Here is a 26,036-nt window from a genome sequence, read left to right as displayed (position 1 = left end):
ATACATCTGTTATACTGTATATGCACACATTGTATTGAGCCAATGAGATCTCGCCATGTGATGCTTTACTGGAACGCTGCGCTGAGAAATCTGCAGCTTCATCCCCCTCCTCCCTCTTTTCTAGTTATTGTTTTACTGTAGATGGATTTTCTGGTGACTGAGGAGGTTTTAGACCATTTACAGCTTCTGGCAGGTTTGGAAGATGACACTTTACAACTTTACACTAATAATATAATAGAATTTTATATCTTGTTACATTTTGTTTGATACAAAGGGGACATGACCGTTCATCAGTAAAACAATGCAAAAGATATTTATTAAGGCAAGAGGATGCTGCTAAATTCCTCCTAGGATCAAGGTAAAGCAATAGATACAGAAATATACAAAGGGATGAATATGTGCAGCCTCCGGACACGGTCCGCCTGGACACTGTCGTCTCTCGTCTTCGGACTGGACACATTTTGAGGACTGGATCCAGTTGTGTCGCTGTCACGTGATAGGTTTCGTTTAGGCATCTTTGAACATGCCGTGAAATGTGACGGGGATGATGGTGTCGACCTCAGCTCTGGCGATTTCACTCATGTCCTTCGCATCCAGGATCAGTAGGAAGGAGGGCTTGTGCCCCACCGCTGGAGCGATGGCCACACTCAGTATCACCCCTGTGGTAGTAATACACGGAAAAGTAATGTTATAGTCTGACTTTTAGCGGCGCATCCTGAGCAGGGAGCCCTCTCTGAGGTTCATATGGGTTGTTGCATCCCCCTGTGAGAGTAAAATCCGTCACAGATGAGTCCTGCATAACCTTCTGGGGCTCGGGTGTACTGACCGGTCACCAGTCTCCTTCCGCAACTACCAAGATCGGAGGTAACACCGATCCCGACTGTTAATCCCTAAGATGCTAAAACTAAGGAACTAGAAAAAGATTCTCAGGACACTGGTCCGTAGTCCATGACCACTGTACTAGAGCCCAGCACTCCGGGCGCCTCTTCTGATTTTTCGGCCTTGCAGAATGTCATCATTATGACGCTAATCACGCATGACATCTCACTGGGCCTATTAATCAGAAGAAGTGCCAGGATTGCCGGCAGATAGGAGGTTCCCAAGGCTCTACCAATATGGCTGCTGGACCAGGGACCTGCACATCATAAAAGTGATCAGACGATCGCTGCTTTAGATTTTTTTAATGTGACAGTAAAAGGGGTAAAATAAGTTTTAATAAGGTTCTATGGAAAAAAAAACTCTTCCTCAAAACTTATACATCCGTGTATCCGAGCTCCACCGTAATGATAACGATCCGTACAATGATTCTTTAAAGGGGAAATCAAGATGGTACCTATAAAAACTACTGCTCACTCTACGAAAAAAAAAACAAGACTTCATATGAAAACACTGCAGTATGGTTTTACCATAAATGACACATGATGAAAAATTTCGGAAAAGTAATGAACCGATTAACCCCTTAGCTGAACAAAGCCTTAAAATATTGTTACCATCATCTTCCTCCAGGGCGTCGGGGGTCGGGACAAATATGGGCTCAGACGGGTAGGTGTTGGGCTCCTGCCATACCCACGTCTCTTTGCTCTTGACATTCAGTTTCACAAGCTGGAATATAGTATATACAACCACGTTATATATCCCCCCATCTCCAGACAAGTGCAAAATGGTAAATATGTATATACTCACCCTGTCAGGAATGAAGTGATTCAGCCCCAGCCCGTACGCATACTTGTAATCTTTACCGCAATACGCTTTGTAGTTGATTTGCGGGAATTCGAAAGCTGCGGAATATTAGTCAGGATGAGAGAATTTATCCTTTGCTATAATTGAGTCCATTTAGGGGAAACTTTTGCAAATACTTTGTGGATATGCCCGTGCCTGTGTGTGTGTTCAGGTCCTATGAGCTATTAAAACCTGTATACAGGGCTGAGGAATAAATTGGCACTATAGACGTACTACAGTGCTACGGTGGCATGCAAACGTTTTTGCACCCTTTGAGATTTGTGTACTCAGATAACTTTGACCAAAGTTTCAGACCTTTATCAGCCAGTTAGGGTTATGGTTTGTTCACTATCATCAATAGGAAAGGCCAGATGATGAAAAATTCCCATTTTTATAAAACCCAGCCTCCCCTAACCTTGTGTCAAAAAACAGCAGCCATGGGTTCTTCTAACAGCTGTCTAGCACTCTGAAAATGGTGGAGGCTCACAAAGCAGGAGAGGGTATAAGAAGATAGCAAAGCGTTATCAAGTTGCCCTTTCCTCAGAATGAAATGTAATTAAGAAATGGCCGTTACCAGGAACGGTAGAGGTCAAGATAAGGTCTGGTAGACCAAGCAAAATTTCAGTGAGAGCTGCTTGTAGGATTGCTAGAGAGGCAAATCAGAATCCCCTGCTTGACTGCAAAATACCTTTAGATAGATTTAGCAGACTCTGGAGTTGTGGTACATTGTTCTACTGTTCAGAGACACCAGCACAAATATGGCCTTCACGGAAGTGTCATCAGAAGAAAACCTCTCCTGCTTCCTCACCATAAAATTCAGCATCAGAAGTATGCAAAAGAACATCTAAACAAGCAATTTGGAAACATATCCTGTGGACCGATGAGGATAAAATAGATCTCTTTGGCCACAATGATCAACGGTATGTATGGAAAAAAAAGGGCAGAGAATTTCAGGAAAAAAAAATCTCGCCACCCATTAAGCATGGTACTAAAAAACACGTCAAAATTTACCATAGACGACCTCAAAAAGGTGCAAGCTGAAGGTTGTACAATGGTCGGCTCAGTCCCCTGATATACCCTGAGATGAACATAACTGAAAATCTGTGACTAGACCTCGAAATAGCAGAGGATGCAAGACGGCCCGGGAATGTCATAGAACGGGAGGAATGGATGAAAATCCCTCAAACAAGAATTAAAAGATTCTTGGCTACAAAAAGCATCTACAAGCTGTGATACTTTCAAAAGGGGGTGCTACTAGGTACTAACAATGCAGGGTGCCAAAACTTTTGCATCGGCCTATTTTCCTTTTTGTAATTTAAAAAAGACACTTTTTTGCCTAAAATACAAAGGGATTGTGTCCTCTGTAAATGTAGGCGTCTTAGAGAAATATTTAGAATTGAGAATCCTCAGTGGTTGATACCTTTTAATGGCTAACTGAAAAGATGGTATCAACCACTGAGGACTCGCAAATCTAAATATTTTTCTATCTACTGCCTAACACGGTACAAAGATAAAGGCCTTTTAGAGATAATTTCATCTTCAACTTCACAATAACAGAAAATTTGACTGGGGGTTCCCAAACTTTTACATGCCACTGTATGTCTGCCTGATAAGATCACAGCAATCACTGCCACCCGGCGGTCAGATGGATATTAGCAGCCTTTTCAAACTTTTAATGAGTTGTGCAAACTTATATGTGCCAAAGTAAAGCAATATGTAGTAAAATCCACTTCTAATTAGGAGTTGACAAAAGGATAACCGTCCCTTTAGGCAAACAATTAAATTAGAAAGAAAGATGACTCATGCTGCAGCAGATGAATCAATTAGGAGTTTGCTTGAGTCTTACAAAAAAAAAAAATAAAGAATTGCCCCCACCCTAAGAAAGATAGCTTAGCCTTCTGTGAAGCCACAACGTGTAACATAAAAAAGTTCATAATAATAATTTTTATTTCTATAGTGCCAACATATTCCGCAGCGCTTAATAAGTTCAATATAATTCTACTAATAAAATCTCTACTGAATATTCAACGATCTGTCAAGGCATTAAATGCCCAATACGTAGTGTGCAGCCACATATACAACAAGCTGCGATGTTCTGTGTGCCCTGACACCTTTCTATCATAGCCAGTGGTACATTTATCAGCAAATTTTGGGATCGGACCAGATGTGCACCTTTACTACCCACGTACATTAATGACCCATAGATGCCCATGACTCTGTCGCTAGATCACAAGTTCTACTTCCTTGTACCACTTTTAGTAGATAACAATTTACCAGGATCACTTCACAAGACCCGGCGTGTACCGGAAACACTCCGCGAGACCCCGCGTGTATCGAGAACAGCCCAAGAGACTCGGCGTGTACTGAGAACACCCCCCCGAGACCCAGCTAGGACCGGGGACACCACGAGACCCGGCGAGTACTGGGAACACCCCACGAGAGCCGGTGTATACCGGTAACACCTCAGAAGAACTCACAATTTATTCCTTTGTCCGTCGATCTGACATCACAATTTGTCAATTATCAGTCTCGCTGATCTTTCCGCTCGCCCATTTATGCTGTTTCCAACTCCTCAACTTCAAGAACTGGTTGTTCCCTACTGTATCCCACCCCAGACATGCGCTAATATCGGGGCACCAGTTTTATTTTCCATGACACAAACCTTGCCGAGGTCCGGAGAAGAGAACCTCCGGTTCCAGCCAGATCGTGCCATCGCTGCGCAGCGTGGCGGTAGCTGTGGTGTACGGCAGATTCACCAAGTTCTTTCCCGAGTCGTGCTGGTATAAGAGCATAAAATCAGAATTAAACTGGACTTTATTATTATTATAATACATTTTTATAGCATTTATTCCATGGCGCTTTACATGTGAAAGGGGCAAATACTTGTTTATACAAGTACAATAAACATGAGCAAAACAAGGTACACGAGGAGGGAGGACCGTGCCCGCGAGGGCTCACAGTCTACAAGGGATGGGTGAGGATAAACTATGAGAGGGTAGAGCTGGTTGTGCGGTGGTTCAGTAGGTTGAGGATCACTGCAGGCTGTAGGCTTGTCAGAAGAGGTGAGTCTTCAGGTTCTTAGTTTCTGAGGTAGGCGAGAGTCTGATGTGTTGGGGTAGAGAGTTCCAGAGTATGGGGGAAGCACGGGAGAAGTCTTGGATGCGGTTGTGGGAAGAAGAGATAAGAGGGGAGAAGAGAAGGAGATCTTGTGAGGATCGGAGGTTGCGTGTAGGTAAGTACCGGGAGACGAGGTCACAGATGTATGGAGGAGACAGGTTGTGGATGGCTTTGTATGTCATTGTAAGGGTTTTGAACTGGAGTCTCTGGACAATAGGAAGCCAGTGAAGGGCTTGGCATAGGGGAGAGGCTGGGGAATGGAGACAAGTGGATTAGTCGGGCAGCAGAGTGTAGGATGGATTCGATTGGTGCCAGAGGGGAGACCAGAGAGTAGGAGGTTGCAGTAGTCGAGTTGGGAGATAAGGGCATGCACTAGTGTTTTTGTGGTTTCATGGTCAAAGAATGCGCGGATCTGGGAAATATTTTTGGGGTATGAGTCGGCAGGAGGAGGCAAGGGCTTGGATATGAGGACAGAGTCGAGGATCACCCCGAGGCACCGAGCATGCATGAGTTGAAAAGTGAGCAGCCATTGACATTGATGGATAGGTCTGGTGGAGGGGTAGGGTGAGATGGGGGAAAGGTGATGAATTCTGTTTTGTCCATGTTCAGTTTTAGAAAGCGAGCAGAAAAGAAAGAGACAGACAATGTGGGATTTTGGTGAGTAAGGAGGTGAGGTGAGGTCAGGTCCGGATAGGTAGATCTGCGTGTCATCAGCGTAGAGATGGTACTGCAAACCGTGGGTTTCTATGAGCTGTCCCAGGCTGAAGGTGTAGATGGAGAAGAGCAGGGGCCCTAGGACTGAGCCTTGGGGAACACCGACAGACAAGGGGCGGAGTGAGGAGGTGGCGTGGGGGAGGGAGACACTGAATGTTCGGTCTGTCAGATATGACGAGATCCAGGATAGGGGCAAGTCTGTGATGCCAAGAGATGAGGATTTGTAGCAGAAGGGAGTGGTCCACAGTGTCAAAGGCAGAAGACAGGTCCAGGAGGAGGAGGACAGAGTAGTGTCGCTTGCTCTTGACGGTTAATAGGTCATTGGTGACTTTAGTTAGGGCAGTTTCAGTGGAGTGATGCGGTCGGAAGCCAGATTGTAACCTTTCAAAGAGGGAGCTGGAGGAGAGGTGGGTGGACAGTTTAAGATGGACATGCTGTTCCAATAGTTTTGAGGGAAAAGTGATATCGGGTGATAGCTAGACACAGGATGGGTCGAGGGAGGGCTTTTTGAGGATGGGTGTGATCTTGGCATGTGTGAAGGCTGAGGGGAAGACACCTGTTGTGATTGAGAGGTTGAAAAGGTGTGTTAGAGCTGGGATGAAGACTGGCGAGGTTAAGGATGAGGTGGGACGGGAGCGGGTCAAGCGTGCAAGTGGTGAGATGTGATCTTGACGGGAGGGTGGAGAGCTGATCTTCTGTCATGGTGGAGAAGCTGGTTTTGGAGGAACAGGGCTGAGCAGCTAAGAGGGGCATTGGGGGCTGCGGGCCAAAGCTTTCTCTGATCGTATTGATCTTCTGCTTAATGAAGGAGGCAAAGTCTTCGGCAGAAATGAGAGGAGAGGGAGGAGGTGCTGGGGGACGGAGTAGAGAATTGAAAGTGTTGAAAAGCTGTTTAGGGTTGTGAGTCAGGGAGGATATGAGAGATGAGAAGTAAGTTTGTTTTGCAGCAGTGAGCGTGGACTTGAATCTGGTGAGGGGCTGCTTGTATGCGATGAAATGGTCGGTAGAGCGGGATCGCTTCCATCTCCGCTAAGCAACCCTGGAAGCCCGTCTCAGTTCTTTGGTCAGGTTGGTCAGCCAGGGCTGCCTGTTGATTGTACGAGTTTTGCTATGCGTGAGCGGGGCGGCCGAATTAAGTGTAGCTGTTATTGTGGTGTTATAAAAAGAGGCAGCAGCATCTGTGTCATGTAAGGAAGCGATGTCTGTAAGAGGGAGAAGGGACTCAGAGAGAGATTGTAAATTGAGGTGTTTGAGATTTCTGCGAGGGTGAGTGAGTTTGTGGAGTGGGGATTGCGGAGAGGGAAGAGAATGTCAGTAGGTTGTGGTCAGACAGGGGGAGGGGTGAGCTAGTGAGATTAGTAAGGGAGCAGAGGCGGGTGAAGATGAGGTCCAGCGTGTGGCCATCTTTGAGTGGCCCCAGAGGACCATTGAGTGAGACCGTAGGAGGCACTGAGCGATAAAAGTTTAGAGACAGCTGATGTGGAAGTGTCAATGGGGATGTTGAAGTCAACCATGATGATAGTGGGGATGTCAGCAGAGAGGAAATGAAGTAGCCAGGTGGTGAGGTGGTCGAGAAAGGTGGAGATGGCATAATTTCATCCTTCACTTCCACTCTGATCCATATTTTCTCCAATACGTACACCAACTACAGTGTGTGCAAGTAGAGCTGCAGTGTAAAGCATAGAGGACGCCATAATGTATCAGAGCTAATCAGAAGTGCCCATGGTGGGGATGCACCTTACCTTCTGGATATCGAGGGGCAGGACGTATCTCCGGACTTCAGGTTGAGGAGCTTTCTGTGCCAGTCTCTTCACTTCCTCCCAGTTCTCACGTAAGTTGGCCAGATACAGATAATTGTAGATAAATTCAAAGCTGCAACAATAAAAGATTGGTGTGACGTCCAGAAGTAGATAGAAGTCACCAAAGCAATGGCTAAAGAGAGGAGAGCTTCTATCTCTGGAGGACCAATGTGTCTATGGACTTCACTGTGACCTATGTAATGCTCCTTCTTCCCTGCGGGGGTGCTGTGGGTCAATTAAACACTTGATTCTAAATTTCTTCACAGTTTTAGGGGCCCTTCTATGAAAAAGGATTGTCTTAATTGGAAAACCTCTTAAAGGGAACCTGTCACCAGAAAAAACGCTATTAACCTGCAGATATAGGGTTAATCTACATGATAATAGCGTTATTATGCTGCCTGGCGCCTGCACGTAGCCGGACGCTGCAGGGAGAAAAATAATTTTATTCTCCCCAGCAGTTCCCGTTTCAGTCATAATGGCGGCACCGGCGCTGGTTCAGTCACCACTCTGAGAATAAAGAGCGCCCCCGGTCCTGACTGACAGCCGGCCCCAATGCAGAGCGAGTGTCAGTCAGCGCCAGGGGCGCGGGTACAGAGGCCTAGACCTGCTGGGGAGAATAAAGTTCATTTTCTCCCAGCAGCGTTAGGCCATGTGCAGTCGCCGACCAACATAATAACACTATTAACCTGCAAGATTAACCCCATATCTGCAGATTAATAGCGTTTTTATTGGTGACACTTCCCCTTTAAATAATCCCTATCCTCCACTTTCGTATCTTTTTGGGTTTATTAGACCGTCTGAGTTCCTGTGGTTCAGTTCCATTGATGACATTACCCCTTCCAGCAGCAAAGATCCACAATGATAAATCCATTGTCTTCATATGTGTTAATGTGATGGAAAATGTTGAAGGCCGACGTCCTGTACTTTATATTGAGATATTCTCCTGTGTGCTTCTCACCAACGTGCATCCACACCTATAGCACAGCGGGTCAGAGAAAGGGTTAATACTAGTGGGGCTCAAGAGTAAAAGTGAAAACAAGCCCCCAACCGCGCCCCGAAAAATACAGTATTATAGTGGTTATATTATTGTACATAGGGGCAGTATTATAGTAGTTATATTCTTGTATATAGGGGCAGTATTATAGTAGTTATATTATTGTACATAGGGGCAGTATTATAGTAGTTATATTCTTGTACATAGGAGCAGTATTATAGTAGTTATATTCTTGTACATAGAGGCAGTATTATAGTAGTTATATTCTTGTACATAGAGGCAGTATTATAGTAGTTGTATTCTTGTACATAGGAGCAGTATTATAGTAGTTATATTCTTGTATATAGGGGCAGTATTATAGTAGTTATATTGTACATAGGGGCAGTATTATAGTAGTTATATTCTTGTATATAGGGGCAGTATTATAGTAGTTATATTCTTGTACATAGGAGCAGTATTATAGTAGTTATATTCTTGTACATAGGAGCAGTATTATAGTAGTTATATTCTTGTACATAGAGGCAGTATTATAGTAGTTGTATTCTTGTACATAGGAGCAGTATTATAGTAGTTATATTCTTGTATATAGGGGCAGTATTATAGTAGTTATATTGTACATAGGGGCAGTATTATAGTAGTTATATTCTTGTATATAGGGGCAGTATTATAGTAGTTATATTCTTGTACATAGGGGCAGTATTATAGTAGTTATATTCTTGTACATAAGAGCAGTATTATAGTAGTTATATTCTTGTACATAGGAGCAGTATTATAGTAGTTATATTCTTGTACATAGGGGCAGTATTATAGTAGTTATATTCTTGTACATAGGAGCAGTATAAGGCTACGTTCACACGTTCAGTTTTTTCATCAGTTTTTTTTCCTGTCCTGTTTTGAAAAACCGCAGCTAAAATTCAGCGCTGATTTTAGCTGCGGATTTTGATCCTTTTTCTTCTGCGGATTCCACTGCGGGTTTCCAAATGCAGTTTCCTATTGGTGCTGCTGGAAACCCGCAGCGGAATCCGGAGAAAGAATTGACATGGTACTTCTTTTTTCCGCAGGCAAATCCGCGCGGATTTTCCTGGGGAAAAAAGGATCGTCGGCACAGCGGATTTTGTTTTCCATTGGGTTACATTGTACTGTAACCTACATGGAAAACGGATGCGGATCCGCAGCTGAAATTCCGCTCCGGATCCGCACCAAAAAACGCACCGTGTGAACATAGCCTTATAGTAGTTATATTCTAGTACATAGGAGCAGTATTATAGTAGTTATATTCTTGTACATAAGAGCAGTATTATAGTAGTTATATTCTTGTACATAAGAGCAGTATTATAGTAGTTATATTCTTGTACATAGGAGCAGTATTATAGTAGTTATATTCTAGTACATAGGAGCAGTATTATAGTAGTTATATTCTTAAAGCAAAAAAACAAGACCTGCACCCACTACCAAGTAAGGAACGGTGCAATAAATAAGAGGTAAGTGCCAAATAACTGAAAATCATATAGAAAGAAAGCACCAACAAATACCAATTATAATAAAAGTTACAAAATTTTATTAAGTATATTAAAAAGTAAAAAACCAAGATGAACAAAGAGGGATGTAACAAGGTAAGCCAGATCCCCCGGAAGAAGGCTTAAGCGCCGAAACGCGCATTGGGGACGGTGGCACCTCAAAGCTCCAGTGTCCATTCAGGTAATTTACCTCCATCACTTGGTCATTTCATCTGACCCACTTTTTTGCTCGTATTTCAAGGGTGGTATACAGCCTCCTTGGTGCACTTGGTGTTTGTGTTTTTCTGCACAAACATAGGTTAAATTTAGTTTTGAGCAAGCATACTGTATTTTTTAGTATATACCTGAATGTACCTGTCTCTGGTTATGGTGCCACCTATTTCTGGCTTACCTTGTCACATCCCTCTTTGTTCATCTTAGTTATATTCTTGTACATAGCAGCAGTATTATAGTAGTTATATTCTTGTACATAGGGAGCAGTATTATAGTAGTTATATTCTTGTACATAGGGGCAGTATTATAGTAGTTATATTCTTGTACATAGGAGCAGTATTATAGTAGTTATATTCTTGTACATAGGGGCAGTATTATAGTAGTTATATTCTTGTACATAGGAGCAGTATTATAGTAGTTATATTCTTGTACATAGGGAGCAGTATTATAGTAGTTATATTCTTGTACATAGGGGCAGTATTATAGTAGTTATATTCTTGTACATAGGAGCAGTATTATAGTAGTTATATTCTTGTACATAGGGGCAGTATTATAGTAGTTATATTCTTGTACATAGGGGCAGTATTATAGTAGTTATATTCTTGTACATAGGAGCAGTATTATAGTAGTTATATTCTTTTACATAGGGGCAGTATTATAGTAGTTATATTCTTGTACATAGGAGCAGTATTATAGTAGTTATATTCTTGTACATAGGAGCAGTATTATAGTAGTTATATTCTTTTACATAGGGGCAGTATTAGAGTAAAAAATTCTATCAATTGGTCCTCATTGGCCCCTATCTCCTCCATCTCGTGTCCTGACTCTGCACTGAAGCATTACAATGAAACCCTGCAAAGTGCCCTGGATGAAGCGGCACCTCCTATACATAGAACAACTCAGCACAGACAGCGCCAACCGTGGCACACGCTGCAAACACGTTTCCTGCAGCGGTGCTCCAGGTGCGACGAACGTCTGTGGAGAAAATCTAGTCTACCCGAAGATTTCATCCATTATAAGTTTATGCTTAAGACATACAACTCTGCCCTTCACCTCTCCAAACAAACCTATTTTAACACCCTCATCACCTCACTGTCCAGTAACCCTAAACGTCTCTTCGACACTTTCCAGTCCCTACTCAACCCAAGAGAGCAGGCCCCAACCACAGATCTCCGCACTGACGATCTGGTTAATTATTTCAAAGAAAAAATTGACCACATTCGACAGGAAATCATCTCCCAATCTCTTCATACCAGGCACTGTCCTCCCTCCCCCACTGCATCTAGTTCACTCTCTGAGTTTGAACCAGTTACAGAAGAAGAAGTAAGCAGGCTCCTTGCATCTTCTCGCCCGACCACTTGCACCAGTGACCCCATTCCACCACATCTCCTCCAGTCCCTTTCCCCGGCTGTCACCTCTCACCTAACAAAAATATTCAACCTTTCCCTCACTTCTGGTATTTTTCCCTCCTCATTTAAGCATGTCATCATACATCCATTACTTAAAAAACCCTCCCTCGACCAACATTGTGCCGCTAATTATAGACCTGTCTCTAATTTTCCCTTCATCTCCAAACTCCTCAAACGCCTGGTCCACTCCCGTCTTACCCGCTATCTCTCAGATAACTCTCTTCTCGACCCTCTTCAATCTGGTTTCCGCTCTTTACACTCTACAGAAACTGCCCTCACTAAAGTCTCTAATGACCTACTAACAGCTAAATCTAATGGTCACTACTCCATGCTAATTCTCTTGGATCTCTCCGCAGCATTCGACACTGTGGATCATCAGCTCCTCCTCACTATGCTCCGCTCCATCGGCCTCAAGGACACCGTTCTCTCCTGGTTCTCCTCCTTTCTCTTTGACCGATCCTTCACTGTATGTTTTGCTGGTTCCTCCTCCTCTCCTCTTCCCCTTACTGTTGGGGTTCCTCAAGGATCAGTCCTAGGCCCCCTCCTCTTCTCTTTGTATACTGCCCCTATTGGACAAACAATCAGTAGATTTGGGTTCCAGTACCATCTCTATGCTGATGACACCCAATTATACACCTCTTCTCCTGCTTTCACGCCGACCTTCTTAGAAAACACCAGTGATTGTCTTACCGCTGTCTCTAACATCATGTCCTCCCTCTATCTGAAACTGAACCTGTCAAAAACTGAACTCCTCGTGTTCTCTCCCTCTACTAACCTACCTTTGCCTGACATTGCCATCTCCGTGTGTGGTTCCACCATTACTCCAAAGCAACATGCCCGCTGCCTTGGGGTCATCCTTGATTCCGAGCTTTCATTCACCCCCACATCCGATCACTGGCTCGCTCTTATCTGCATCTCAAAAACATTTCTAGAATTCGCCCTTTTCTTACTTTCGACTCTGCAAAAACTCTTACTGTCTCACTTATTCATTCTCGTCTGGACTATTGTAACTCTCTACTAATCGGCCTCCCTCTTACCAAACTCTCCCCGCTCCAATCTGTCCTGAATGCTGCAGCCAGGATCATATTCCTCACCAACCGTTACACCGATGCCTCTACCTTGTGCCAGTCATTACACTGGCTACCCATCCACTCCAGAATCCAGTACAAAACTATTACCCTCATCCACAAAGCACTCCATGGCTCAGCACCACCGTACATCTCCTCTCTGGTCTCAGTCTACCACCCTACCCGTGCCCTCCGCTCCGCTAATGACCTCAGGTTAGCATCCTCAATAATCAGAACCTACCACTCCCATCTCCAAGACTTTTCATGTGGTTCGCCAATTCTGTGGAATGCACTACCCGGGTTAATACGATTAAACCCCACAGTTTTAAGCGTGCCCTAAAAATGCATTTGTTCAGACTGGCCTACTGCCTCAACGCATTAACCTAACCATCCCTGTGTGGCCCATTCAAAAAACTTAAACCATTATCAGGTTCCTCGCATCATGTTCTCATATATTTCATGCAGTTAATAGCCTCTGTGTCTGTACTGTTACATATTTAGGCTGATAACCGGTTCATGCAGCTTTACATGAACACCCGAGCCTTACACTATGGCTGGTCCCAATAACTAAAGCAATTGTTACCATCCACCTCTCGTGTCTCCCCTTTTCCTCATAGTTTGTAAGCTTGCGAGCAGCAGGGCCCTCATTCCTCCTGGTATCTATTTTGAACTGATTTTTGTTATGCTGTAATGTCTATTGTCTGTACAAGTCCCCTTTATAATTTGCAAAGCGCTACGGAATATGTTGGCGCTATATAAATAAAATTATTATCTACTATATAATTGTCTAAGGGTACTTCCGTCTGTCTGTCCTTCTGTCTGTCTGTCGTGGTTATTCGTTCGCTGATTGGTCTCGCCAGCTGCCTGTCATGGCTGCCGCGACCAATCAGCAATGCGCACAGTCCGGAAAAAAATGGCCGCTCCTTACTCCCCGCACTCACTGCCCGGCGCCCGCATACACCCCTCCGGTCACCGCTCACACAGGGTTAATGCCGGAGGTAACGGACCGCGTTATGCCGTGGGTAACGCACTCTGTTACAGCCGCTATTAACCCTGTGTGTCCCCAACTTTGTACTATTGACGCTGCCTATGCGGCATCAATAGTACAAAATGTAATGTTAAAAATAATACATTTAAAAAAAAACCTGCTATACTCACCCTCTGTAGTCCGCTGAGCCGCTCGCGCCGCCCGCCATCTTCCGTTGCAGGTTGCGGTGGCAAAGATGGTATGGCAGAAGGACCTGCCATGACGTCACGGTCATGTGACCGCGACGTCATCACAAGTCCTGCGCTCAGACTAACCCTGGGACCGGAAGCTGCCGTGGACTACAAGGGGCCCTCGGAAGGTGAGTATATGTTTATTTTTTAACCTGCAATATACTACGTAACTGGGCAATATACTACGTCGCTGAACAATACAGGTCCTTCTCAAAAAATTAGCATATAGTGTTAAATGTCATTATTTACCATAATGTAATGATTACAATTAAACTTTCATATATTATAGATTTATTATCCACCAACTGAAATTTGTCAGGTCTTTTATTGTTTTAATACTGATGATTTTGGCCTACAACTCCTGATAACCCAAAAAACCTGTCTCAATAAATTAGCATATTTCAACCGTCCAATCAAATAAAAGTGTTTTTTAATAACAAACCAAAAAACCATCAAATAATAATGTTCAGTTATGCACTCAATACTTGGTCGGGAATCCTTTGGCAGAAATGACTGCTTCAATGCGGCGTGGCATGGAGGCAATCAGCCTGTGACACTGCTGAGATGTTATGGAGGCCCAGGATGCTTCAATAGCGGCCTTAAGCTCATCCAGAGTGTTGGGTCTTGCGTCTCTCAACTTTCTCTTCACAATATCCCACAGATTCTCTATGGGGTTCAGGTCAGGAGAGTTGGCAGGCCAATTGAGCACAGTAATACCATGGTCAGTAAACCATTTACCAGTGGTTTTGGCACTGTGAGCAGGTGCCAGGAAGCATGAAGTGCTCCAAAATCTCCTGATAGCTAGCTGCATTGACCCTGCCCTTGATGAAACACAGTGGACCAACACCAGCAGCTGACATGGCACCCCACACCATCACTGACTGGGTACTTGACACTGGACTTCAGGCATTTTGGCATTTCCTTCTCCCCAGTCTTCCTCCAGACTCTGGCACCTTGATTTCCGAATGACATGCAAAATTTGCTTTCATCAGAAAAAAGTACCTGGGACCACTTAGCAACAGTCCAGTGCTGCTTCTCTGTAGCCCAGGTCAGGCGCTTCTGCCGCTGTTTATGGTTCAAAAGTGGCTTTACCTGGGGAATGCGGCACCTGTAGCCCATTTCCTGCACACGCCTGTGCACGGTGGCTCTGGATGTTTCCACACCAGACTCAGTCCACTGCTTCCTCAGGTTCCCCAAGGTCTGGAATCGGTCCTTCTCCACAATCTTCCTCAGGGTCCGGTCACCTCTTCTCGTTGTACAGCGTTTTCTGCCACATTGTTTCCTTCCAACAGACTTACCATTGAGGTGCCTTGATACAGCACTCTGGGAACAGCCTATTTGTTGAGAAATTTCTTTCTGGGTCTTACCCTCTTGCTTGAGGGTGTCAATGATGGCCTTCTTGACATCTGTCAGGTCGCTAGTCTTACCCATGATGGGGGTTTTGAGTAATGAACCAGGCAGGGAGTTTTTAAAAGCCTCAGGTATCTTTTGCATGTGTTTAGAGTTAATTAGTTGATTCAGAAGATTAGGGTAATAGGTCGTTTAGAGAACCTTTTCTTGATATGCTAATTTATTGAGACAGGTTTTTTGGGTTATCAGGAGTTGTAGGCCAAAATCATCAGTATTAAAACAATAAAAGACCTGACAAATTTCAGTTGGTGGATAATGAATCTATAATATATGAAAGTTTAATTGTAATCATTACATTATGGTAAATAATGAAATGTAACACTATATGCTAATTTTTTGAGAAGGACCTGTATACTACATAATTGGACAATATACTACGTCGCTGGGCAATATACTACGTCGCTGGGCAATATACTACGTGCCTGGACAATATACTACGTGGCTGGACAATATACTACGTGGCTGGACAATATACTACGTGACTGGGCAATAGACTACGTGGCTGGGCAATATACTACGTGGCTGGGCAATATACTACGTGGCTGGGCAATATACTACGTGGCTGGGCAATATACTACCTGGCTGGGCAATATACTACCTGGCTGGGCAATATACTACCTGGCTGGGCAATATACTACGTGACTGGGCAATATACTACGTGGCTGGGCAATATACTACCTGGCTGGGCAATATACTACCTGGCTGGGCAATATACTACGTGACTGGGCAATATACTACGTGACTGGGCAATGTACTACGTGACTGGGCAATATACTACGTGGACATGCATATTCTAGAATACCCGATGCGTTAGAATCGGGCCACCATCTAGTTATAATTATAATTGGTAAACTTTGAATATTGAGCAGTTTCTTTAATCCTTTGTGAACCAGGGCTCCACCACATGGGACATATAAGCATGCAAAAGCAAAGAATGGAACTTCTAAGAAAGCAGATGTTATAAAGACATTCTAATGGAGAATGTAAGTGACAAGCAGCAGTGTTCTTACTCACACCCATAGTTTCATGAGACTCAAAACAATCCATGTAATTGGCTCCCCAGATGCTCCAGGCAGACAGGAACTTGAACAGATTTATCTTCACTGGTTGTTCTACAAAAACTAGATAATTTGGAGTCATTCCAAAACTGAAAGAAAAAAGACAAGTTACCAACCAGAGTCCTACAGAACAGATAAATCATCTTGTATATACAAATCGCTGACTAAACGAGGATAAGATGCACAAAGATCAGATCATGAAAGTCACAGCTGTCTGGAAAATCAATTAAGTTTATTATAGCAAATAACAATCAGTGATTAGATTTCCTAGCAGTGAAAAGTTGGTCAAATGGTACAATATTACAGTAGTTATATTCTTGTACATAGGGGCAGTATTATAGTAGTTATATTCTTGTACATAGGGGCAGTATTATAGTAGTTATATTCTTGTACATAGGGGCAGTATTATAGTAGTTATATTCTTGTATACAGGCGGTAATATAGTTGTTATATTGCTGTGAGTTCTTTCGTTCATCCATGATTACAGATGTGAAATGTTCTTGTTACCTGTGGACATAGGACGGGGTAAATCTGTCACTACAAGGGAACTGGACAACCACTTTGCTCTTTGTTATGGGATCTTCTTTGTCTGTAACAGTAAATTATCAGAATTACCAGAAAGTTCCTTATTACAGCATCCAATTTTTGTGCGTTTCTGTGATCTGTGCCCTTTTATAAAGCCCATATTACACCCGTTCTCAGTCACTCACCTGCCTGCAGAGGAGGAATCATGACCACATTGTATGCAAGTGAAAAGTTCTTCCCGAAGCAGTTTCCTATGTTGTAGACGGTGCCGTCGTTCTCGATGTGCGGGTGCGCGGTGACACCATTGATGGAGATGTATTTACAGAGATCCACCTGAAAGTCAGAAAAACAGGAGCCATGACTCCTAGAGAAATATGTCCTGCATTTTGTGATCCCGCTCCTGATATATTTTTGTCTCCGGTCATTTTCTGCACCATGTGTGATACAAAATGAAGCTACTTTGTATATGACATTGATAAAAAAAAAACAAAAACGTTCTACATAGGAGCTGTAGACAAAAAAATGATAGATCTACAGTATGTGTCTCCATAGTTACAGACTACAAACAAACCTTGTGTAGTCAGATCCCGCAGTCGGGTGTCCTTTACCTTTATCCGGCGCGTATTCTTTTGGTTTGAGTTTGGACACTATATGAATGCGGGAACCGACCACATAGGGAATATAGTCTGTAACCATGCAGCCACATTGGTCTGTATAGGAACTGTATACTCAAAACGGTAGATTTTTAACCATAACTTTTTGTAACGATACTTAAATGTATTCTTTTCGAGCAGTAGCCTCTTTACGATGTCTACATGTCCTAAGAGGATACATGGAGAACCTCCACCGAAAAGTGAAGTGGTCCATATACATTCATTCTTTTATCACCAATTCCTCCAATAATCTTCTGCTTATACAGAAAACCTGACTGAGAACTCATTTGATATTGTCATATTTTCCCATAAAGATAAGCGGCTAAATATCCAGTAATTGGCCATTTCCCACTTCATCACTAAGTACCTTCTTCACCGTTTCCAGCGTCTCAGGATCGACCTTTGTTATGTAATTGGTTTCTGTGCAGGCGTAAAAATCCTCCCCCACGGGGTATATATTCACAAGGGCGTTGTCTGTGACTTCTAAACCTTTAAAGTATGAAAAAAACCTATGGAGATTCAAAGAAATAATAATGATATGTTTAAAATTATTTAACACCACAAAACTCTGAATTTTCAATGTTCCTGACTTACCTGGAGAATATATTTTTACATGGATCTGGATAAGCAAAGGTACCGAACTCTGTTATTACAATCCTCTTCTCTGTCATTGCTCGGACGTAAGCATCAGTCTTTATAAATCTGTGGTCAAAAGCACCGCACTGTTACATATCCTGTACATAGGGGGCAGTATTATAGTAGTTATATTCTTGTACATAGGGGCAGTATTATAGTAGTTATATTCTTGTACATAGGGGCAGTATTATAGTAGTTATATTCTTGTACATAGGAGCAGTATTATAGTAGTTATATTCTTGTACATAGGAACAGTATTATAGTAGTTATATTCCTGTACATAGGGGCAGTATTATAGTAGTTATATTCTTGTACATAGGAGCAGTATTATAGTAGGTATATTCTTGTACATAGGGGCAGTATTATAGTAGTTATATTCTTGTACATAGGGGCAGTATTATAGTAGTTATATTCTTGTACATAGGAGCAGTATTATAGTAGTTATATTCTTGTACATAGGAGCAGTATTATAGTAGTTATATTCCTGTACATAGGGGCAGTATTATAGTAGTTATATTCTTGTACATAGGAGCAGTATTATAGTAGGTATATTCTTGTACATAGGGGCAGTATTATAGTAGTTATATTCTTGTACATAGGAGCAGTATTATAGTAGTTATATTCTTGTACATAGGGGCAGTATTATAGTAGTTATATTCTTGTACATAGGAGCAGTATTATAGTAGTTATATTCTTGTACATAGGGGGCAGTATTATAGTAGTTATATTCTTGTACATAGGAGCAGTATTATAGTAGTTATATTCTTGTACATAGGGGCAGTATTATAGTAGTTATTCTTGTACATAGGAGCAGTATTATAGTAGTTATATTCTTGTACATAGGGGCAGTATTATAGTAGTTATATTCTTGTACATAGGGGGCAGTATTATAGTAGGTATATTCTTGTACATAGGAGCAGTATTATAGTAGTTATATTCTTGTACATAGGAGCAGTATTATAGTAGGTATATTCTTGTACATAGGGGCAGTATTATAGTAGTTATATTCTTGTACATAGGAGCAGTATTATAGTAGTTATATTCTTGTACATAGGAGCAGTATTATAGTAGGTATATTCTTGTACATAGGAGCAGTATTATAGTAGTTATATTCTTGTACATAGGAGCAGTATTATAGTAGGTATATTCTTGTACATAGGGGCAGTATTATAGTAGTTATATTCTTGTACATAGGGGGCAGTATTATAGTAGTTATATTCTTGTACATAGGAGCAGTATTATAGTAGTTATATTCTTGTACATAGGGGCAGTATTATAGTAGTTATTCTTGTACATAGGAGCAGTATTATAGTAGTTATATTCTTGTACATAGGGGCAGTATTATAGTAGTTATATTCTTGTACATAGGGGGCAGTATTATAGTAGTTATATTCTTGTACATAGGAGCAGTATTATAGTAGGTATATTCTTGTACATAGGAGCAGTGTTATAGTAGTTATATTCCTGTACATAGGGGTAGTATTATAGTAGTTATATTCTTGTACATAGGAGCAGTATTATAGTAGTTATATTCTTCTACATAGGAGCAGTATTATAGTAGTTATATTCTTGTACATAGGAGCAGTATTATAGTAGTTATATTCTTGTACATAGGGAGCAGTATTATAGTAGTTATATTTTTGTACATAGGAGCAGTATTATAGTAGTTATATTCTTGTACATAGGGGCAGTATTATAGTAGTTATATTCTTGTACATAGGAGCAGTATTATAGTAGTTATATTCCTGTACATAGGGGCAGTATTATAGTAGTTATATTCCTGTACACGGGGGGCAGTATTATAGCAGTTATATTCCTGTAAACGGGGGGGCAGTATTATAGCAGTTATATTATTGCACATATTCCAATTTGCACGCAATTGTCTCCAAAACAGGACCACTTAGTCAATTGGAAAAATTCCTTCTGACTTTTGCATTAATAGTACATTTTTGGTGTATTCTATTTTTGGTAGATTTTTCCCATATTTGATAAATGTCACGTACATAAAGATTTATTTTGTAGTAGTCCTATAAATGGGGGAGATAGCAGAGTACTAATCTCCAATGCCGTGGAACCAGCAGAAGTAATGGGATAGGACCTGGTCCACGTGGCTGGTGATGGTACATACCTGCGATGATACGTCACATGTCCCTCCTTGAACTCAAACTTATGTAGCAGAGCTTGTCCATCAAACAGGTGATAGAATTGTTCCGCACCCACCTCAAACAGTCCGGGTCCACACCGCAGCAAACTGCCAGACAGCCATAAGGGTAGCCGACCTGTCCGAGAAGGGATGGAGAGGTGAAAACCAATTGTCACTATGCCCCTGAAGGGTAACATTCCCAAATATACCGACATTAATGCACTTATGTGTTAGGATGTTTTCATTTATAAGTTTATAACAGATGCATCTATGTGCTATTCGCCAGCTTATGTTCCTGCTGTGCGGTATACGGGTTTTGCAGAATGCTCCTGTATGGTATATGTCACTTTAAGCAGGACCAGAGTGTGTCCCATGATTTGCCGGCCCGGCAGAGGCCAAACGGACACTTTTGGAATATGAATAGAAGCTTTAAGGCCTGTTTGACACGTACGCCAGAAGATTGGCAGACGCATAGTGAAAACGGCGCACTTACCTGTGATGTGGACGCTCATTGGGGTGGCCAGTTCCTCCACCGTCTCAAACAGTTTCTTGTAGCCGCCAGCAGGGTGCTCCACGCTGCAAAAAGGCAAGAAGTGACCAACTCCTGAAAGCACCCAGCCCCATTCACCACAATGAGACTGAAGGAATCCAAGATGGCAGGGGACTTAAAGGGATTGTAGCGGGAGTTATTGCTGAAATGCCCAAAAGTGCCTGAATAATTAAAATGAATGCCACCCTTCCTGATCTTCTGCAGGTCCCGTTCCAGTGATCCCACGGTCCCTGCTGGTCCCTTTTCAGCGGACGCATGATCTTCACTGGTTTGTGCTTCCAGGTCCTATCTCCTCACATGGCAGGAAATGTCTGTTCAGCCAATCAGAGGCTGAGGCGTGTCCCTGCGGTGGCCAGTGATTGGCTGAGTGGCATTACCTAACGTTTCTTGTAGAGACCAGCGGGAATCGTGAGAGTTGGAATGGGACCTGTGCGGCATCACTGAGCCCCCTGAAAAATAATGTTTATGCTTTGGACTGCCCCTTTTAATAAAGCAGTATCAAATCTCTGATTAAAGCAGAAGTCTTTGCTGCATCGATTTTTAATAATCTCTTACAAAATCGATTCTGTAAAGATGCAAATCCTTGTTTATCTCATGCTCCATCCCACAGCCGGAGCTGCATTCATAATTCTGCATAGCGGGAGCTCAGAAGAGTCGCTCAGTTAGTAGGCCTAACGTGCAGGATGAAGGAAAGATAAAAATGAGGCTCCATTCAGCAGCAAAGCCAGAATTTTATAAAAAGAAAGTATTACGGAATTGCTACCCGCCATTTCCCCTTAATCTATAAAACATTCCTAAAAACTGAGAAGTAGAAACTTTGTAACAAAAAAGCTTCCTTTGACTCGTGGTAAAAGTTTCTCGCCTCTTATAAGGCGACTCGTTGGGTTTTGAAGCCGTGACCTGATTGCTAATGGCGTCCATCCCGCTACTTACCGACTGACCATGGTGCCTCGTGCTAGGGGACGAGCCGCTGCCAGACTGGGTTTGGGGGTCTGAAGTCTTTATTTATAGGGACTTTGATTTGTTTCATGAGAATAATCTTCTTAACGAGCGAGCGCAGCCAATGAGCGAGCGGACGAGGAACAGAAGATTCTTTCAGGACCGGGATTCTCTCTCCCTTCAGTCTTCGGCGTCTTTGCTCTCTGCACAAGGAGGCTCTTTGAAAAATGTTTAGTTCTAAATCCTTTCAAACCAGCGGTGGATTATAGGAAATAATTCAGTCACACGCAGCAAGACGAGAGATTATCTCAGTCCAATAACTATACGGAAAAACGCTCGGATACGTCTCACATTGGAGCCCGGTGCATGGACGTCTGGTGACGAGACTGTGATCCCTCTGGAGGTGTCCGGGACGCTTCCTGTAGGACCGAGATCCTCTATAAGGGACACTTACCCGAAATCACTCATTGCCTTCCTTCAAATTGTAAAACGCTCGGATACGTCTCACATTGGAGCCCGGTGCATGGACGTCTGGTCACGAGACTGTGATCCCTCTGGAGGTGTCCGGGACCCTTCCTGTAGGACCGAGATCCTCTATAAGGGACATTTACCCAAAATCACTCATTGCCTTCCTTCAAACTGTAAAACGCTCTGATGCGTCTCACATTGGAGCCCGGTGCATGGACGTCTGGTGACGAGACTGTGATCCCTCTGGAGGTGTCCGGGACGCTTCCTGTAGGACCGAGATCCTCTATAAGGGACACTTACCCGAAATCACTCATTGCCTTCCTTCAAATTGTAAAACGCTCGGATACGTCTCACATTGGAGCCCGGTGCATGGACGTCTGGTCACGAGACTGTGATCCCTCTGGAGGTGTCCGGGACGCTTCCTGTAGGACCGAGATCCTCTATAAGGGACATTTACCCGAAATCACTCATTGCCTTCCTTCAAATTGTAAAACACCCGGCATTTCCAATCCTTAGACTTGTAGAGGGGGATATCCACATGGGATGGAAAAAAACAGGCAACGTGGATTTTTCTGTGGATTTGTGGTCGATTTCTCCCCTCCACAAAAAAGGGATACATTTGTGCTAGAAATGTTAAGATCTATGCTAAGGGTTAATATCTGCAGAATGTGGAGGAGATTCGATCACTGTATTGTTTCAGATTTTCCATATCCAAATCCATACAGAAATTCTGTCCCACGTGGACGGACCCCAAATCTGCCAAGATATGAAACTATTCCTTCTAGGAATGTGAGTGTTAGAGGAAGATGAATAAAAAACAGAGCGGAGGATTCTTTACAGTAAAAGCATTGAGGTCACTTATGTCTGAGTAATGGCACCGGCACATAGGCTGACCGAGACAGAAAAGACCCCCTGTGAAGAAGCCGTGTGCTGAATCACAACAGGTTCGCTTGGAGTTTTTAGCCTTTGAGACACATAACTCTGCATAGGAGCTGTATACACAAATCGAAAGAAACATTTTACTTAAAAGGGATTGTACCACGTTTTTCAGTTATCCGCCATGGATAGAATAATGGATAATTTACTGATTGCTGGTGGTCTGACTGCTGTTTTTACTTTCCATTGGCGCTGTCCAAGACTTGAGAATGAGTGGAGTGGAGGTGCGCATGCCCGAGAGTCGCTCCATTCAGAGACCCCTTCTCGGGACTGTCTGGTTCCTCGTTGTTGCACCCCTAGCAATGAGTTAAAAAACTTGGTAAAAGCCTTTTAAGACTATGTACAAAACATTGCTGCATAAGTATCCAATATCCATACCCTTAAAGACCCCTGTGCTTCCCATGAGCAGGTGCAATTTTCTGACACGTGAACTCTGTATATTAGGCAATTGTTAGTTATGCAATTTCCTTTCTATAGCTGCACTTATTACTGGTTTAACCCCCCGTGTGCTGCTGACAATAGTCCAGGGATCTATGGACCGAGAATCATCGGTGGCTTTCTCACACATTCTTTGTCGCGGACTTGTATAACGGGATTACAGCCTCTTATTATTTTGGTTCTGTCCTCGGCTGCTGGGAACTGAGGACCTTTGTCCTAGAACATTTGATAATGAGATTACGGCCGTCACATCAGCTGCATTTTTAGGGGAATTTATCCGAGAACTTTCCGGACTATTATACAAGTGACTTATGTGCAATATTCTCCACTGCCCCGAACACGGGGAGCACCATAGAAATGCTGCAGAATCGGCAGCACATTCTGCTCCACCTGCGGAAACATATGGGAGACCACAGATGTCCACCACCTATGAGCTGCGCCATCTCATGAAATTAACATTTTTGTATTCCTATTATCCCATTGTAGATGCATCAATTTTTATTTTTTGCTTATTTTTTTATTTTCTCGTTGACTTCTAACAGATTAGTTTTCGGCAGGTTGCGTCACATTCTCAATGACAATTTTGGGCCACATATTGTATAACTTTTATTGCATTGTTTTTATGGTCGGAGTGAAACAAGTTTATTCTGCAGGTCATTGGGTTACGACAATTCCACATTTATGTTGTAACTTTTTGTGTTTCATTAATAAAAGCACTTTTGAAAATAATTTACATCGTTTCATACAAAGGTCCATAACATTTCTTGCTTTCCTCTGAATGCGTGGGGTTTAGGATTAGCACTTCTGCACGTCGCTGCAGTTTGAATTACATAATTTTTTTAATCATGATATATTGCATTTATTTTTTCCATGAGATGAAAAAAAAAAAAGCCAAAATGGCAATGTACCGGTAATAATTTTATTGCAGGGGCCATTATGATTATGATACCATTTATGTATATTTGTAATAACAGGTTTTATGAAAATATACACTGCTCAAAAAAATAAAGGGAACACTAAAATACCACATCCTAGATATCACTGAATGAAATATTCCAGCTGTAAATCTTTATTCATTGCATAGTGGAATGTGTTCAGAACAATAAAACCTTACAATTATCAACGTAAATCACAACTAATATCCCATGGAGGTCTGGATTTGGAATGATACTCAAAATCAAAGTGGAAAATGAAGTTACAGGCTGATCCAACTTCAGTGGAAATGCCTCATGACAAGGAAAAGATGCTCAGTAGTGTGTGTGGGCTCCACGTGCATGTATGACCTCCCTACTGTACAACGCCTGGGCATGCTCCTGATGAGGCGGCGGATGGTCTCCTGAGGGATCTCCTCCCAGACCTGGACTAAAGCATCTGCCAACTCCTGGACAGTCTGTGGTGCAACATGACGTTGGTGGATGGTGCGAGACATGATGTCCCAGATGTGTTCAATCGCATTTAGGTCTGGGGAGCGGGCGGGCCAGTCCATAGCTTCAATGCCTTCATCTTGCAGGAACTGCTGACACACTCCAGCCACATGAGGTCTGGCATTGTCCTGCATTAGGAGGAACCCAGGGCCAACCGCACCAGCATATGGTCTCACAAGGGGTCTGAGGATCTCCTCTCGGTACCTAATGGCAGTCAGGCTACCTCTGGTGAGTACATGGAGGGCTGTGCGGCCCTCCAAAGAAATGCCACCCCACACCATTACTGACTCACTGCCAAACCGGTCATGCTGAAGGATGTTGCAGGCAGCAGATCGCTCTCCATGGCGTCTCCAGACTCTGTCACGTCTGTCACATGTGCTCAGGGTGAACCTGCTTTCATCTGTGAAGAGCACAGGGCGCCAGTGGCGAATTTGCCAATCCTGGTGTTCTGTGGCAAATGCCAAGCATCCTGCACAGTGTTGGGCTGTGAGCACAACCCCCATCTGTGGACGTCGGGCACTCAGACCATCCTCATGGAGTTTCTAACCGTTTGTGCAGACACATACACATTTGTGGCCTGCTGGAGGTCATTTTGCAGGGCTCTGGCAGTGCTCCTCCTGTTCCTCCTTGCATAAAGGCCGAGGTAGCGGTCCTGCTGCTGGGTTGTTGCCCTCCTACGGCCCCCTCCACATCTCCTCGTGTACTGTCCTGTCTCCTGGTAGCGCCTCCAGCCTCTGGACACTACGCTGACAGACACAGTAAACCTTCTTGCCACAGCTCGCATTGATGTGCCATCCTGGATGAGCTGCACTACCTGAGCCACTTGTGTGGGTTGTAGAGTCCATCTCATGCTACCACGAGTGTGAAAACACAACCAACATTCAAAAGTGACCAAAACATCAGCCAGAAAGCATTGGTACCGAGATGGTCTGTGGTCCCCACCTGCAGAACCACTCCTTTAATGAGGGTGTCTTGATAATTGCCAATAATTTCCATCTGTTGTCTATTCCATTTACACAACAGCATGTGAAATTGATTGTCAATCAGTGTTGCTTACTAAGTGGACAGTTTGATTTCACAGAAGTTTGA

At 43.1% G+C, this 26,036-nt stretch overlaps 1 protein-coding gene across 1 annotated transcript; it reads right to left on the bottom strand.

The window, feature by feature from the left end:
- Nucleotides 1-291: 291 nt before the first annotated feature.
- RPE65 (retinoid isomerohydrolase RPE65) lies at nt 292-21,725 on the bottom strand. Its single transcript, XM_077278365.1, has 14 exons — nt 21,676-21,725; nt 20,686-20,768; nt 20,178-20,328; nt 18,008-18,115; nt 17,781-17,922; nt 16,946-17,093; nt 16,743-16,824; nt 16,192-16,324; nt 8,184-8,323; nt 7,293-7,422; nt 4,382-4,496; nt 1,684-1,778; nt 1,491-1,602; nt 292-659 (listed from the first exon to the last, which is right to left on the bottom strand). Exons 1-14 carry the CDS (start codon nt 21,684-21,686, stop codon nt 508-510), a joined length of 1,602 nt encoding a protein of 533 aa, XP_077134480.1. The 5' UTR covers nt 21,687-21,725; the 3' UTR covers nt 292-507.
- Between the last annotated feature and the right edge of the window lie 4,311 nt (nt 21,726-26,036).

The sequence above is a fragment of the Ranitomeya variabilis genome, chromosome 8 (genome assembly GCF_051348905.1).
Source record: "Ranitomeya variabilis isolate aRanVar5 chromosome 8, aRanVar5.hap1, whole genome shotgun sequence".
Taxonomy (NCBI): domain Eukaryota; kingdom Metazoa; phylum Chordata; class Amphibia; order Anura; family Dendrobatidae; genus Ranitomeya; species Ranitomeya variabilis.
Note: the sequence above shows the minus strand (reverse complement) of the source record. Positions and strands in the feature narration are given on the sequence as shown.

Bases quoted from the DNA above. Each gene is read 5' to 3' on its own strand.
- RPE65 (XM_077278365.1), bottom strand. The intron at 17,923-18,007 runs GTAAGTCAGGAA...GAATCTCCATAG, and splicing joins TGTAAAAATATATTCTCCAG to GTTTTTTTCATACTTTAAAG. The intron at 8,324-16,191 runs GTGAGTAAGAAC...GCTGTGCTATAG, and splicing joins AGTCTCATGAAACTATGGGT to GTGTGGATGCACGTTGGTGA.